This window comes from Diadema antillarum, unplaced genomic scaffold (assembly GCF_040938485.1).
Source record: "Diadema antillarum isolate AM-2024a unplaced genomic scaffold, OU_Dant_1.0 scf00000180, whole genome shotgun sequence".
NCBI classification, from domain to species: domain Eukaryota; kingdom Metazoa; phylum Echinodermata; class Echinoidea; order Diadematoida; family Diadematidae; genus Diadema; species Diadema antillarum.
The window spans coordinates 4041535-4059456 of record NW_027271069.1 but is presented as its reverse complement, the minus strand read 5'-3'; the positions used below and the strand labels follow the sequence as shown (position 1 = coordinate 4059456).

General features: G+C 38.6%; 2 protein-coding genes across 2 annotated transcripts; one reads left to right on the top strand and one right to left on the bottom strand.

Annotated features, from left to right (window-relative positions):
• Positions 1-921: 921 nt before the first annotated feature.
• Positions 922-6489, bottom strand: LOC139723093 (polyglutamine-binding protein 1-like). Its single transcript, XM_071634363.1, has 7 exons — positions 6408-6489; positions 5803-5929; positions 4684-4742; positions 3984-4108; positions 2944-3052; positions 2042-2111; positions 922-1343 (listed from the first exon to the last, which is right to left on the bottom strand). The coding sequence occupies exons 1-7, from the start codon at positions 6487-6489 to the stop codon at positions 1199-1201; spliced, it is 717 nt and encodes a 238-aa protein (XP_071490464.1). The 3' UTR covers positions 922-1198.
• A 6794-nt stretch (positions 6490-13283) lies between these two features.
• On the top strand, positions 13284-16458 carry LOC139723092 (actin CyI, cytoplasmic-like). Its single transcript, XM_071634362.1, has 4 exons — positions 13284-13409; positions 13876-14115; positions 14636-14882; positions 15941-16458. The coding sequence occupies exons 1-4, from the start codon at positions 13284-13286 to the stop codon at positions 16456-16458; spliced, it is 1131 nt and encodes a 376-aa protein (XP_071490463.1).
• Positions 16459-17922: the final 1464 nt, after the last annotated feature.

The following is a 17922-nucleotide window of genomic DNA, read 5'->3' as shown; positions in this document are numbered from 1 at the left end:
CCCTGGTCGATCACTGAGTGTATTATGGTTATATTTTCACTCAAGATTCAGAAAGTGTAAAGGAACTAGGATTGTATGAGATGTTCACAGTTGAAATAGTTTTCCATTTATTTCTTCCTATCTGTAAGATATTGGAATATAATCAGAGGAGAGAGCAAGATTTGGTAGGCTCTCTGTAAACATGAAATTTAACACAAGTAGAGAGTGCAAGCAAAGTTCCTGTCCAAATAACTTGTGGTACAGTGTATTCCCTCTTGTCCACCTAGTCAAGAGACCATCCACATCTCTGCACGTATGTGTTACAATGTAGACATAATACATGTACAAAGTACATATACAATATTAAATGGGTTAGTCAAATACTGGCTAGTGATTGGCTAAACACAGTCACGTGATGGAGGCACATTGGTTATGTTCACCCATGGGCGAACATTTTTGTAATGTTTTCCCATGGGAAAACATTTTCATGTAACAAATGACAGAAGGCCTACAGGACCGCGCGCACACAGTGACTTTGGCTCTGCGCGAGCGAGCGATCGAGTGCGTTGTGCTGGTGGTTGACGTTGACATATTTGACTAACCCATATAATATAACAGATGATGACCTTTGTTGGGAACATGTACCAAACGTTCCACTCTCAGGGTATGAAATGCTATTTCGGGAGGCTGTAAGTCCCTCGACTTTGTCTCGGGACTTATAACCTTCAATAGCATTTCAAACCCTTCGGGTGGAACATTCAGTATGTTCCCTCCTCCGCCAGTCATCATCTATATAATGTATTGTAATTGCGGAAACTCCCACTGCCCGATATTTCATGCTTGGTAAAGTATGGTTAGCTTTCCACATTTTTTATGTCAACACTAATAAGGTATAAATGTAGCATGAATTCACTTGTTCAAAAATTTAAGAAAATATCCACACAATACATGTACAATATTTCACTATATGACAGTCGCTTCTTCTGTAGCTTTGTGGTGGTGTCACTGCCATGCACTTTCTGAGATTCTAGTACAAGTTCAGTCACAGATGTTAAGGATGATCCAGTTTACCACACACTGCCTTATTGTGAGAACCGTCTCATTCATTTCAAACAGTCTGAACACAATGAGATGATTGCTCCTTCAGGTGGGGCAGGGATTTCACATCGAAGGATCACAAGACCACCAGACATGAGATGAGCCACTACTGCTAGGACGCTCAGGAGTCTGCACCTCCCTTGTTGGCCCTAAGGACCGCCCCGGGGCTGGGATAAGGTCTCATCTGGTAGAGGGGTCCATTGGCGGTCACATCCACACCCGTCTTGGCCTCATTATGAGTAGGCAGACCACTGCTCCATGTTCCCCTGAAAGGCAAAGAAACCAAATGATTACAGTGGCTTAACCTTTTGAAGACCAGTCCCGGGTATACTCAGGCAAGCGTCTATGGGAAACGTGTGGTACGGCTTGTCCTCAAAGGGTTAAACTCTACACTCTACAACATTAAATGCTTGCATCACTGTCACAAGAGGCATGGAAGAAGAGTAAGGAATTGAAGGCGTCATTTCAACAACTGACTAACAAAATCCTCTATTCATGTATATAAAGAGCAAAAGTCAATCATAACTTTTAATATTAATTCAGGCAATCCAAGGTAAAAAGGCAAAAGTTTTTACTCAAAACACTCCAGAGAGAAATGCAACAATGGCTGCATACTGTTGAACTTCAACTGCACTAAGCAAATACTGTACAATTTGATATTTTCATGCAAGTAATTTTTCACGCTCTGGAGAGTTAGATGAATTTTGCACGTTTTTAATTCTGCAGATAACGACACTGCAATGTAGTACATATAACAAGCAAAAATATTCACATGCTTCCACGCTAGTTTCTGGTCATGCAAAATGTGTGAACATTTTCACACCCTGAAAATTTCCACTTCTACAGGACAAAACACCTATATCAGTATTCACTTCTTTTTTTCTTTTCTTTTTTGAGCACATAACACAAAGAAACAAAGATCTATCTTGAGGAATAACTGAGAGAGAAGGAAGAAATGACAGACCTTGGTGTGTCTGAGTAGGCAGAAGGATCCATCGGATCCAGCTCATCTTCCTTCTGTCTCCTCCTAGATCCTGGGTAGAAAGAAATAGATTGGAGAAATAACAACCTTTTCTTCTTTCTTCTATTCATCGATAGTTGTAAATGAACAAATAACATTCTAAGTCAATGAGCTTTTACCTTGAAACTTGCTCTTGTAACATGCTTGTAACCCTGTGCTTGATAAGTCTATTTTCGCAATATTTCTCTATGAACTAAAAAGCAATAAGATGTACTCTGTACGCCTACACTATTCAAATCATTGTAGTCTTGTATCAACCTAGCAATGATGAATTTGAGGGGGAAAGAGGGGGTAGTTGCTAATCGACTGGCCAAATATCTTGAATTTGATATTTTTAGGAGATTTTTGAGGTTATAGCATCATCACCACTTCCAATTTGTTTTGGTAAAAACATGTGAATTTGAAAAACTTCTCTATTCTGTGTCCAATTCGCATGAAACCTTAAAGAATGTGTTCTCATTCATCTCTTAAAAATAAAGTTACCTTGAACACGGTGTGGCTTTCCACTTAAACCTTTTCTGTGCCTGACACTTTGGACAGTGTGTACAATGCTACTGGGCTTTCTGTACCAATCAACATTCAAAATCACATGAGGGGTTCAGTCCAACTGGGTAGAATCAGCAGGACATCCAAGTACCTACACCAGTAGATAGCATTCTTCAATTATAGAATCTTAGTGAGTATTCTAATATAAAGATGAGCATAAGAGGAGTAATGAGCAGTCCTTGCATTTCAAGCCGTAATTGTTTTTATCTCCCTTCTCTGTATCTTTGGTATTTATCCAATGGTATCAGCACCAGAGCACACAGTCTCATTCAAACGTCTGAGACATTAGCTAAACTGACCTCTGTGGTCTTTCCTTGACCTTTCACCTGCCGACCTCGGTGGTGGATTTCGAGGTGGTGGGAGGGGTATGGAAGATGGTATTTGGGGACCAATATCGACACCAGGAGTCTGCAATATAACAAAAAAATAACAGAAAGTAATCAGTTGAATACAGAAAATGGTTTGATATAAATCTTAAGACATTAGACTAAAGAGTTTCATAATAGATTAACTGCCACAAGGCCAGATGACATAATCACTTTCATTTTTGCATCATTTTTTCTTAACATTGCATCCTAAGAGGGCAATGGAGCAATCCATTCATTTTTTGGTTTTATTTTATCACATCTACTCGGTGAATGCACAAGTCTGTGAATTGTGACATTCAAAGTGTGTCTTACTTTTAATCTTATGGCTGCAACATCCCCTGAACTCTTATCACTGAAATACTGCACAGCAGCGGAAATGTAATAGATGTTGCCATAACCATGCCACTACTGCATCAAGCATCAAGTCTTAAAGAAAAAAGCATGCCTATCAAGCATTCAACCAAACATGGCATTCACGCCAACTTTTGTATTGTATGATATTTTTGTCTTTCTCTTACTAAAAGAGGGAAAACAATGATGGCAAATACAATTTCTTATGTTTCCTTGTTTTTACTGGCATTTGATGTCTATTATCTACATACTGTACTATGCACTTTTCAGTCTATGCCACACATCAATTGTTATTTCAGTGAGTCAGGATGAGTGCATCTTGCTAAACAAGCGATCTGCTTTTTAAGATGCTACCTGACATATACAAGCAACTCCCTTTATAACAAAGTACTGTCCTTTGGACGAGCAGTTTCCTTTCGTAATATCAAAATTTCATTATAGTCGAAAAATACAGGATGTGAAAAAATATAGATGGTAATTCTAAGACCTAAATTTTTACTTTGTTGTCATAAGTATTTTGTTTTAATCATGTTAGTATAGCGGGAGTGCACTGTATATTCTAATTGGACTGTTTTATTGCTTTGCTTTGATATGAAATGAATGTGAATTGCATTAATTACCAGAACAGGAACCTCGCTGCTTGGCTCCATTCCAGGTGGTTTAGGCTGAGCCTCTCTCAGTCGTGTTCTCTTCTCCTCAATCTCCCTCAGCTTACTGGCTGAGAGTGAGATGCTGGCATTGGGGTCTGATTTGAGATGTCCCGTCAGAAGAAAATGAGAGATTGGTAAGGTAAATGTAGACTTCCATAAAAACAGTTTATTAAGTTTGTTGGCAATAATGCCTAAACACCTTGTCTACATCTACATACTCGTGTGTGTGTGTGTGTGTGTGTGTGTGTGTGTGTGTGTGTGTGTGTGTGTGTGTGTGTGCATGTGCATAAATGTGTGTACATAAGCACACTTATCTTTTATCTTCTAAGAAATTCATAACAATGAGATCTCCATGATATCTTCAATCACCCTCTTCCAAAATCCATGGCAAGTTGTGTACATAGTTCAGATACTAGAAGTTATTTCTTCACTGTCAGTTTGTGACCACGAATTTATTTGCCTGGCTCACAACAACTGGCACGAGGCTAATTGTTCTATGTCAGTTTACTTAATTCAAGTCACATTTCAATTCATAATAGAGCTACACGCAGTTATCATGGACAGCAAAAACCATAGGTAGTGAGGCCCTAGTTTGTGTGACTAAATGTCTGTCTGTGTGTTCTTGTTGTTTTTGTTTTCAATTTATCAACAACAGAAGCTCAGAACGCACCTGTGGGAGGGAGCCAGGAGACCATGTCTGTGTTTGAGTCCCAGTAGTAGAAGAACCCACTGAAAAGAGATAATCCAACTGAATAATCACAGCTTTTCAGCAACTGTATCATGTAATTCATATCTATTACTAACCAGAACTTGTACATAATTACTATCCCAATTTCACACAAAGAAATTGATAAAACAAATGATAACCTATTTGCTGATAATGTGCCAACACTGTTTATCTTTAATATCAGTCAGTCCTCTAAATGGCAGAAGAGTTGGAAAAGACAGAGTCTACTGACTAACAGAAGGATATTCACATTACTGACATCATGATAACAGTGCACATCAGTGTCACTGTTCAGCAAGATTAACCTCCTCATGTGACTTTAGATCGGTCAAAAACACATAAGGTGAAGCCTTATTAGACAGGGACTGTTCCCACATAAGGGAGGATAAACATTAGGCAGCATTGAGCATAGTATGTCAGATAGTTTATGAAGCAATCACATACAGTCTTATCATTATTTTGTTCACAGAAATTATACAGTGGACTCCCATTATAACGAAGTCCTCGGGACCAGCAGTTTTCTTTCGTTATATCGAAATTTAGTTGTTTTATAAGCGAACAAATGAACAATAAAAAAATACATAGAGTGGATGTTGCGACCCGAACTTTTACTTTATTGTTACCAGAATTTCGTTATAACAATGTTTGTTATAACGGAAGTGCACTGTATTTATATCATCATGGCTATTACTAAAAGAAACAGTGAATAATCCGTGCTTATATATGTCGATGAAGGGCAAAATGTCAATCATTTGCAAGAAAATACTGTTGTAATGAAGCGGTTGATACTGAGAAACTTTGGTGAAGGAATTCCCTACATAGCGGTTTTGACATGAGAAGGACAGAAGCTGCTGGGGTACAAGGCAACGCTACACACTGGCACTGGTCCGACGGTCCCTGTTGAACCAGTAACTTTTTAAGGAATGGACCAGTAAAACATGGAAAAACTGGGCACCTCCTGGTCTGACAGACAGGTTGGACCAGGAGAAAAAATGGGTTAGTGTGCAGCCCTGCACAAAGCCAAGGGTTAATCTTTCCAGTGTAAGGAAACCATGGACCTACCTCGGAGGGTCCTTTACCCTCCACCAGCCCAGTGGCACATTGTCATTGTCAATGATGATCTGCTCTTTGCTAAGGTCTGGCTGAATGTCTCCGGAATAGTCTGCAGCAATGATCTCTTCCTGGGGATCTTGAGACACCAAAAGGAACCAGAGATTGTGAATGTGAGGTGTTTGGCACTCTTTTGTTGGTACAGAGCAGATGAGATCAATTTTATACTTGCACTTCGTAGAAGGAGCATCAAAAAGCAACATGCGCAGGCGCAGAAACACAGTATGTCTTATTCAACAAGAGCATGGGGATATCTTCCTGATCTGCAGTCTCAAACAGGGACCAGAGAATAGTGCCTGTGAGATGTCCAAATGCAAAATGTGATATCAACACTCACAAGCTACTTAATTCAATGATTGGTATGAGATGACTAGTTCTCCTGAGGATTAGGAGCAGTGAGTTGCATTACACATATGATCCACCTCTCTGTTAACATCTGGTTGGTAACTTGTATGTACATGTACTTATGAGCTACATGTACTTTCAAAGTTCCATTATAGTTAGTAGGAACATAACAGGGCACCATGTCTGGAAGAGTTGAAGTCAACAGTACATACCACTGTCAACATTACTCGCAGGATCGACTTTCAATATGCCTCTCTTCTTTAGGCGGGCGGCCAAGGCAGGTGGAAGGGACATTCTCGTCTCTTGAGACTGTTGGTTACAGTTCAGACTTCTGGGGAAAGTTGAGACAATGAACACATTTTTCAAACAGAATTTAGTAAGGAAATTCTTACATCATTTTCCTTCCTACTTTGTTCACTAATTTTCTGTGTGAAACACACTTACTGGTTATCATTTGATAATATATATATGATATGAGTATCTTGTCTGTTCAGTCATCCAGACAGAATTTTTTTTTTTTCAATACAAATAAATAGAAAACAAGAATGCACTACTCAACTAATACAATTCATACAAAGTTACATACACACAGACATTATTGCACTTGTATGTACCAGGTTACATTGTCATTTAATTACCACTATATTACTACTCTAAACATACTCTTTGAATTAAACATACTGCGTGATAATTTAATTTACCCTCTTCAAACTGTAAAAGTTGTTATTTTTGTGCAAGTAATTTTTTGTGCTTGGCCTGGTAATCTGATTTTCTTGTATCAACTCCATGGCCAGGCTGTCAAAACATTAAAAAGTGTTACCCTGGTACATCATATCACAACTAAAAATTTTAAGAAAGAATATTCACATGCTTTTATTTGGGGTTAGTTTCTGGCAGTGGTAGCATGAAATGTATTAAAATTTCTACACCATCATAATACATATTGTGGCAATGAACCAAACAATACTTTAGTGTCCTTCAGTTATTCACACTAGCACAGGCTTCAAATTCAGCACGCGCATGTTCAGAGCCGATCCTGGAAAAATACAGTGACAGATTTTCAGAATAGTCTGTAGGCCCAGTCCAGAGGAGAGTGTAGATTCTATGTACTTTGGACCGTCAGATGTGATCAGAGCTTGACATACTGATCAACAATGTCTTTTCCATCAGCTTTCACACATGTAGTGTGCTTAACCTGTTCGTCTAACCTTACCTGTCAAACGGGAAGGTACGATATGGTAAACGTTTGACTTTGCAATGGGTTAATGCAAATGGTTTGAACAATGCATACACTAATCTCAGCATGTGGGACTGATATGATGTCTTAAACATTATCATTGCTCTTCTACAAAGTTTGTTTTTTTTTATTTTACCTGAATAGCACTAAATACTTTGTAGAAGAATGCCAAGCCTTTAAGGGCCCCTTTAAGCTACTGGAAAGTTATCCAATAAGAGAGACAGACATAAATCACAGTAAATGATATATAATTATCGGCGTACTTACATCAAATATTCGTAACAATCGCAACGCAAGCTTAGATTTTTTTCAAGAGTGCCCTCAACGTTTGTTATACGCAACATCTCTTTCTCTCTCCCTCTCTCACCCATCAATGGTCTCAACTTCGAAACTCACTGTGACATGATATCTTTTTATCAATTTGCTTGAAAAAAAGTGTACGAGAGTAATGCAAATAAAGAAATTCAAATTTAAACTCTACAAAAGGTGAAAATCACCTTTCAGTGAGGGTCAGAGGATTGTAGGTTATTTAAATAGTATTGATATTACAACTTTAACCGGTACAACATTACATTTCACACTTTTCTTCACATTTCGCCATCTTGAAAAATATTACGAATTTTCACCAATCATGGCAGAAAGCATCTTTATGGTGACATGATCTTAATTCGTTTAAATAAGCACTCTCGCAACAAAGGGAAGGGGTGAACCCTCCTTCAACACCCCTCGTGAGCCCCAAATATTTTGTAATTTTTATCTTTTATTATTCAGATTTGTATAATAGTATGGTTATAGATTTATGTATCTTATGTATGACTCTTTGTCTGTTTTTATATATCTTTATTTGTGCTCCTGCATGATTTACTTGATATAGTAATTGTACATGTCGTATTTTTATGTAATTGAGCTTTCGTTTTAGCATGTATATTGTACCTTTTTATAACGTGGATAAAGAAGAAATGAAATCAAATGAAATGAAATGCAAAGTCAGGTGGAATGTATTACGATGGTCCCAGCTGTTTTGTTTTGTTTCTTCCAAACTACCCTCATTCGAATTCCATAATGATATGCAGCTAACTCTAGTACCCGCACTATGTCAATCTTACTATCCTGTCGATGTTATAGAAGAAAAACGAAAATGAAAGCAGGTTTTGGCATAATTACTACAAAATGTATATGAAGAGTCTGTTTGCAAAAACCTCGGTAGAACAGCTGCACCATGAGGGCGGAGCTGAGTAGGGCCATCCAGCCGCAGTTTCATGTACTTTTGTGATAATTTCTTTGTATTATTCCATAAGATGTAAAGTACATATCTTTATTTTGCGGAAATAAAATCAATCGATCAATACTTGCCAAATGGAGATATCATTATATGCGATTACAGGTCAAGAAAAATAAAGAGAACAATAAGAAAAATTTTGCTTCTTTTGACCATAACTTTAAAAATGTACCATTCATGTTGTGACCAATATATCATTTAAAAGGTATTATCTTGCACTTTATGACAGAGACCGTACTTCAAAATCTTCAAAAATGGATTTATTGGTTTTTGCGAACAAACTCTTCATAATTATGTTTGGTCTGCGTCAGCTATGATATCTAGTACACGTGTGACCTCTGTCCAATATAATCCATTAACTCCAATGGAACGGACAGCATATACTGTAAGCTGGGAAATTGAATTGGGAACTTCAAACTCCCCCTGGTAAAGTGGGACATCACCAGCCAAAGGGGACAGGAAGGCCCGGATTGACCCTCTTCCGGCAAGCCCCTGCACATAATTATGACGTCACGCATCGCACACTTTACTCTAGTCACGACTGTGATTATACATTATGATATGATGTCTGTCTTTGAGAGACTGTAAATAGACACGTTTGCAGAAGAAGTGTCATCAAAACGTCTAGAGCTGCGTTTTCTATCCTCAACTGATTTCTTAACTGTGTCTCTCCATAAAGTAGATAACTGTAGTTGATGCCAGATAATTATTATTACACAAGTAAAAATAGCCCCCCTTCCCCTCCCAAAAACATTAATGAATAAAGAGAATATAATCATCTGACTTCTTTTTCTCACTAGGCCTACCATGCCTACAAGAAACGCATGGTGTTGAAAGACAAAGGGCATTTTGTCTACTTATCAGAGTAAAAAAAAAACCAATATTAATATTTCATTTCATTTCATTCATTTATTTCTCTACGGATAAAAAAAAGCCCATTCAGCAAAAGCTATTTTTCAAAGGGGCCGTGAATCAATGTACGTGAATCATAATCACAAGATAAGAAATGATTCAGATAAAAACAAACAAAAACATCAAAATTTGTTGATGACGTGTTTTTGCAATCTGGCTGTAGTAAAAGTGATAAAAAAAAAGATAATGAAATTAGTCTCAGTAGCCTTTTGTTCTTGTCTCACTCTTATTCGGCTTTAGAGTAGAGAGAAATAAAGAAAATAAAAAGACTGCTTTTAAGAGAATAGGCACTGACCAATGCTGACACACGTCATAGATTGATCTAAATGAATAGAAAATCATCCTGTAGTCATTACGTGTAGGCCTCTCAAATTTCATGTTAAACTTATTCCTTATTCGATGGCCCCATAGCAGCAGCTATCATCTGTGCCTATGTTTACACTATCAAGATGTCACTGATTGGTCAAGGATGCCTAGTTATTCCTGGTAAACGTCACAGCTCTATGAGTCATTCAATGGCAAAAGGGGGACAACCCGGTTAGCCTATACCTGACATTTCATATTTTTCTAGTTGTGCGGTATTTAACGCACACTCTGCTGAATCGACTGAATGTTTATTGCAGCGATGGAGATAGAACGGTTGCATTATTTTGAATGGTCATCGATCATAGTGATAATGTTATTATCTCTTTATCTTGCACATTGTACTTACAATGGAAAGAGTTGTAAACTTGATCTCCCAGAAGCAATTAGAATAGAATGTGAATTAGATAATACGCATTACCTTTCAGATAACACTATACTATAATTTTCTTCTTTCTTGCAAGAGAACAAGAAACTATTCTGTATACTCATAATACTTAGCTAAAGAGAACGATGTCTTCGTTTTTCTAGTTAATAAACTTTAAGATTCCGTTCCACTCGTAAGATTCTATCGACTGCAAATGCTAAGATTCACTGGTCGATATCTCCGACTTTAGGCCTACTCATCTAAAAAAAAGTCAACCAGTCCAGAACATAAGAATTGGGTTCCGTGCACGACAAGATTGTTCGCATAACCTGTATCAGTCTATGGAGTATGGTTTTATAATTTCATGAGAAGATACAAAGTCTCAAGGATGCAATACAAGGGTTCAAATTATGGGTAAGGTCTAATTTTGATTATCCAGCTCTTTGGGCGAAAAGTATAGGGAGGAAGAACAGGGTATAAAAGTGTTCATCCTTTCACCACGCACCCCGTCCTCCCTCTCTCCCCTGTCACGTGCTCCACCCAACCGTTGCTTCAGCAGGCAGACAACCTGCTCGTGTAACTCCGCGAAACCATTGCCATATATGGTCACGGATCGGATTGGTCGAGATATCATTAGCATACATTAATATATCTCTGCGAGTGGAAGATATTGACTTTTCATTCAAGCACAGGTGGTTGTCGGGTGAACATCAAAAGCGGGGTAAGTCAATTTGGGAGTTCACTTATGTATATATGCATCTGCGTAATTTCTTGAAGATGTCGATGTCATTAATGTGTGCGCTGATCTAGGGAAGTACCATGATAGCTGTATAGTTGTCTACTTAGCTTTAATTTGCAATGTAAGCTATGATTCGGCGGCTAACACCGAACTAGAATGATTTCTTTTCTATCAGCCTCATAGAACTTAAAATACCATTTTGTATTAACACTTTGCAGTTAACGATATCTGTTGGCGTTGAGTGAGAACATTTCGTCGTCATTTGCAGTTTATTTCAAATTTACGGCCGAATGTTCTCTTTACAGAATGTATAATATGATTTCTGTCTTCTGAAATTGTTCTTTGCTTAAATAAGCAATATCTTCCACGAGATTTTTCCGTTTTGTAAAAACTAACAAATGGTTATGTTTCCTCATAAGTTGAGGGAGGGTATGTGTGTTTTTGCATGTAGCATAGATTTCTCTTGTAAATTACTGAATACTTTACAATGTCGTGCAGTTTTATGAAGAGCGCTAGGAATCTTTCGTGTGCAAGAGATTGAAAAGGTAACAGTTCTCAATGTTTCCGTAATATTCCAAAAGTTGAAATTTTGAACCCTTTATGGCATGACTTTATCAAGCAATTATACACTAAATAACAAATAATTTTAAATGTAGCATCATGATCATTTGGAGCACCACTAATATTGGTTTAGTTGCTACTTTGAATGTATAAAGTTGTCAGGTAGAATAATCATTAATAGTCAAACGCGTCTTATAGAACGGTGTATCTCGTGATAATTTGTCTTGTGTTCAACTTTGCAAGAGCTAAATTATAGATAAACCTTATGTTGAAATGGTATTGCTACGTGAGGATGATTCTTGTGCCCGCCTGTCATGGAATTGGTGTAAATGGATATTTCCGGGAATGCAAGGAAATAATAAGCTTATCTTGCTAACATCGTCAGGCATGTGATAACCTTATTCATCCGCCAAGTCTGTCTAAATCGAATTAAATTGCTGTCCCTTCTTCTTCAAGCGAGTTTTATCTAGCTGCTGCAAGAGCAAATTATTCGCCTTTGTACATAATGTATATGAACGTTGCTATGGAGCTTAATTACCCCCCCCCCCCCCCCCCCCGCAGTTTCGTTTGATGCCCACGAGACAGGAAGGAGTCGATCGAGGGGCGCAGAAGCAGCGCCCTCTAGGGTTGGTTCCCGCATAGTGCGCAAGGCGACCAGCTAACTTTCTATGTGCTATGGTGTAAACCCCCTGTGTGCCACATCATTCTGAGACACCAACGTAGTCCTGCTTTAGGCACACATTCTGCTTTTCAAATCCATGTAACTTCAGCAGATTTGTTGTTACCCTCGACTTGTAATGAGCAAATTTGTACGAAAAATGTCTATAGCTTTACTTTGGTGTAAATTTGCATTGACAAATCTATGATTATTTTCTCGCAAAAGAACAGTAGCTGTATTGTTGGTAGAGGCATGACTTTGCACACAAAACATTGACAGAAACCACGACTTTACTTTCAAGTCCAGTAAGGAACACCGGTTGATATTTCATCACCATTATAAAATGATATGCAAGCTACGTGTGACAGGAACTGACCCGCGAGAAATGTTGATCGGTTTGGGCGGGTTTGTGCGTTTGAGCAGAATATGCGAAGTTGGCACGCCGACGACTGAGTCGTGCATGCGAACGTGGCACAGAAAGAGCTAAACATACTTATTTATGTGTACTGGAATCATAATGTGAAGATCACAGCTTCAAATTGTATTGTAAAACAGGGATGAAATTCGTTTTGCAGTAACGTGGATAACTTACGATCTAATCAAATCCTATTTAGATATGACAGGTTAATGTTCATCTTAACGAATTTCCTTGAGGCATGTCTTCGTGTACATTATTACGTAGTCAATTTAAGACTTCACAATTTTCGTGTGATAATTACAGGCATCAGAAGCAGCTAAGGAAAAGTGTGTGAAGGAGCTAACTGATTGCTTGATGAGTTTGCATTTCAGAAGCTTGTCAATAATCACGGTGAAAATGATGACACAACTTGTCGGGAAATCCTTTGAACTATATAGCTTTATGATAACATTCGTTTCATTTTTCATTTTGACTTTGTTTCGTTTCCTTCAGCAGCAAGAGGCACGTTCCTGTCATTACCTTCTCATAACGAGCAGTAAAAACAAACCGACACAATGTGTGATGACGACATCGCCGCTCTGGTCATCGACAACGGGTCAGGTATGGTGAAGGCTGGCTTCGCCGGTGACGACGCGCCTCGGGCTGTTTTCCCGTCCATCGTCGGCAGGCCGAGACATCAGGTGACCGATAGATAAATTCCTGGCAAAAACCATTTCATTGTACCATTGATGATAGAATGCTTTGACCATTGTACCAGTCTCACCACTTTCTTCCAATAGGAACATCAGACGCAGATATTTACTTTTAATTCAAACATACTGTAACTTCGCTAGATTGATAAAGTTGCGTTATAATATTTACAAATGTTCAACAAATACCTAGTTATAAACTTTCACTTGAGAACACAGTATACGTATAGTTTTCTTCTCTTTTTGTGTAGATTTAAAACTAAATCATTTTCTTGGATGTGTTTTTGTGCAAGGAAAATATCAAACTAAGATATTGAAATATCAAATATCAAATATCAAATATGTGATTGTATGTTATGTTACTGTTATTGTCATTTTCATGTGGCCGAATGAATAATAAAGAATGATAATAATAAACGAAGGACACATCTATGTCCATTTATTTGCGAACATATAGGGCGTCATGGTGGGAATGGGGCAGAAGGACAGTTACGTCGGAGACGAAGCCCAGAGCAAGAGAGGTATCCTGACCCTCAAGTACCCCATCGAGCACGGCATCGTCACCAACTGGGACGACATGGAGAAGATCTGGCATCACACCTTCTACAACGAGCTCCGTGTCGCCCCGGAGGAGCATCCCGTCCTCCTCACCGAGGCTCCACTCAACCCCAAGGCCAACAGGGAAAAGATGACACAGGTACGAGGCCATTCTTACCATATTACCCATAGGCAGATAATCTTCATAACTAATCAAAGTATTATAATCTTATTTCTACTTATACATTTGTATATCCATATTGCAATTTATCTATTTGTCTATCTACTTTATAGCTAGCAATCTCTGTGTAAAAGTCAATCAAGTTGAGTGTCGAGAGATCAAGCTATCACTTAACAGTCCTCTATAAATTTAGTTATCTTTTTCCTGAATATATTCTATCTATATCTAGTTATCTGAAGACGAAAGTTTCATTCATTTTTCTATTTCATCTTTATCTGCAGTTGTCTGTTTGTCCATTCATCATTCTTTAGCTTGCTTTCTTGTCCGCTTTACATTCAGAAGGTGTCTGATAAGTTCACTCAATTTTTAAAGTACATGTACAACAATAGAATAATGAGTACTGATTTCTGGATTGGAGATTTGTGATGTGAAAGAGATTACTGCGTGTATGAGGTGTATTACATTTGTTTTTGTCATGTGCCTGTTCCTCTTATTACAGATCATGTTCGAGACCTTCAACACACCAGCCTTCTACGTGGCCATCCAGGCCGTGCTTTCCCTCTACGCCTCCGGCAGAACCACCGGCATCGTGCTCGACTCTGGTGACGGAGTCTCCCACACGGTGCCAATCTACGAGGGCTACGCCCTGCCACACGCCATCCTCCGCCTCGACCTGGCCGGCCGTGACCTCACCGACTACCTCATGAAGATCCTGACGGAGAGGGGCTATTCGTTCACTACCACCGGTGAGTCTTTTGCTGGCTCGATAGGCAGCAATCGCGCTGCAGGCACGGAAGGTCACCGGTTCGAATCCAGGCGTGCATGCACATACCAATTTAATGTTCTGTGTCATCTAACGGTATAGTTAAATGATCTAATGCACAGGATGCCTAAATGGGGATCCTCTGAGCGCAGGAGTTCGGAGCCATTTATAGCATGCACTTGAGAGCAAAGTAAACACACTGCAAGGATCAAAGAAACAAGTGCCTACATACACACTCACAAAAGCAGACCCTTTTCCCGGCCCATATGCTAAATCCAAACTCAGATACTTATACATTCTAACAAGAAATTAAGGACGAGCATTCTCAAAGCTGAAATTTTGGCAGAGGTGGGGAAAATCTTGTGTATAGGTGATGATCGATACAATCAAAATTATTACCATATCGGAGTATAGCCTTTGGAGGAAGAACTCTTCAATTCAAAATCATAATTGCTTGTGGGAAGAACATTGGCGTTGAAGTTAGACCATGGATTGCGATTATATTATATGCGACAACAGCTCCTCTGGTGTCGCCCTGTTGACTTATGAATTGAAATATATATATATACAGTGTATATGATAACTGTTTTTAGAATTCGAATGGCCCTGAATGAAGTTGAAAGATATTACATTACCACTAAAACTAAGATCTAGCCATCAACTTTATCATTTTTAACAGAAAAGTAAATTATTTTGATTTCCATAGAACAACATTCAATCGCTCGGCTATCAGTATGTAAACTGTCCGGGGTTTTTCCCATAATTATGTTTGTTTATGTTAATATCATTGCGAGCAATCATATCACTTTTTTTTTTACGGATAAGGTTGCCGGTTTGGAGAAAAAAAGCTTATTTCGCTAATCTGTTGACTATTCATCTTGTTTATTTTCAGTTCTTTTCTATTTTCGTTATCAGTCATCATGTCATAATGATTATAAATCATTCACACTTGTATTTTTCTCTGATGTTATAGGGCCTACGTGCTTTGTTCATATTTCGAAAGGGTATTACATCACTTAACTTTATATTATTTTTGCACAGCCGAGCGAGAAATTGTTCGCGACATCAAGGAAAAGCTCTCTTACGTTGCACTCGACTTTGAGCAGGAGATGCAAACGGCTGCATCATCCTCCGCTTTGGAGAAGAGCTACGAACTGCCCGACGGTCAGGTCATCACCATTGGCAACGAACGCTTCCGGGCTCCTGAATCTCTCTTCCAACCCTCCTTTCTCGGCATGGAGTCGACTGGTATCCACGAAACCACCTACAACAGCATTATGAAGTGCGACGTCGACATCCGAAAGGACCTCTACGCCAACACCGTCCTGTCTGGAGGAACCACCATGTTCCCCGGCATCGCCGACCGAATGCAAAAGGAGATCTCGGCGCTGGCGCCACCAACAATGAAGATCAAGATCATCGCTCCTCCTGAGAGGAAGTACTCCGTGTGGATCGGCGGTTCGATTCTCGCCTCCCTCTCCACCTTCCAGCAGATGTGGATCAGCAAGCAGGAGTACGACGAGTCTGGGCCAAGCATTGTGCATAGGAAGTGCTTCTAGGAGACGCCAGTGAACACTACCGTGGCTCCTGGAACGCGTGCTCAACGCCATTTTCTTCAGACTATACAAACAGTATTATTGTCGAGCGCGACTTGATAAAACGAATTATTGGTTACAAATTTGATGGATGCTACACGAAGCAGCCGAAATGCAACGCGTAAACTCAGTCTTGTACAGGTACCACATGAATTATATTAGTGATCCTTTGCCTTGACTACTTGGCGTGTCGGAAATAAAAACTCCCTTGAGGTTCCGTATAAGCGCAGTATCTCCGACACTATATTATACTTTGCCTTGTTTCATAATATAGGGAGAACGAAGAATAAGACACGAAAATCTTCCTTTTCATCTCTGAATTCTCAAAAAAGATATATGTTTCTATTAATGGAAATATTGGTGCGTTGCGTTGGTCAAGCAAAGGTAGTCGGATTTACCATTATTTTCCTTTGGTGTCAACCACATCACCATTGGACAGAGTAAACCGAGCGGTAAGACTTACAGAGGTGTATACAATGGTCACTGACAACGACTTCAATCTTATTAACCAGCGAAGCGATCGGGGGCTTTTTTAGCCAATTCACTTCCTGTTAGGATCCCGTCTCACGTAAATTCGTATCAGACGTTATATTGTACGTGTTCGTCAACATCTATCTCTTTTGTATCAGGAAATATTGAAAGATTATCAGTCAAAACGGTCCATATATCACATAATTATTGTTTAATGTTATTGCAGCGTAAGTATTTTCCAAGATTGTACATTATTCTCGAGATTGCTCAAAAGTAATTGCAATAAAGACAGTTAACATTGCAACACGTTTTCACCATCGTTTCCATTTTCATATTTGAACTGTTCTCTCTTTTTTTTGTCTCAGTTAGTCTTAGCAAAATCTAGAACTGATTGTGAATTCTGAAAAGTTAGTATATGACGCTGATTATTATGATAAGTGCCTACGACTTCGGTAGATTGTATAGGTAGAAATTAATAATTTTCACTTTAATTTGCGCCATCCTAGAGCTAAAAATTGTTGATAAAGAAAGCATGATATTAAAGCGTAATGAATTAAGAATTAATTACAAAACGAGCTGAAAACGTAGATAATATGACAGGTAGTGGATATAAAGGCAGAAAGAGTGAGAGGGAGAGAGATAGGAGGGCTAAAGTAAAGAAGCGTTTCTAGTTTGTAAACGAATGAATTCCTGGTTGTGTTCTTGTCGTCTGTCCGATAAGGTGTGCTTCCTTGCATTTATGAGCAGTTTTCAGCATTTTTTTAAAATATTTTTTACCACAAAGAGGATATAAGTTAAAATATTACGTTAAGCATATATTTATCAATGAAAAGTCTTCGATTATTGTGTTGACCAGAAAATGACCTATAAGAAGCAATTTCTGTAATCTGCACAATAAATGTTTTATGAAATGTTTTCTTGTATATTATATTATGTGTTTTTTAAGCAAACAAAAAT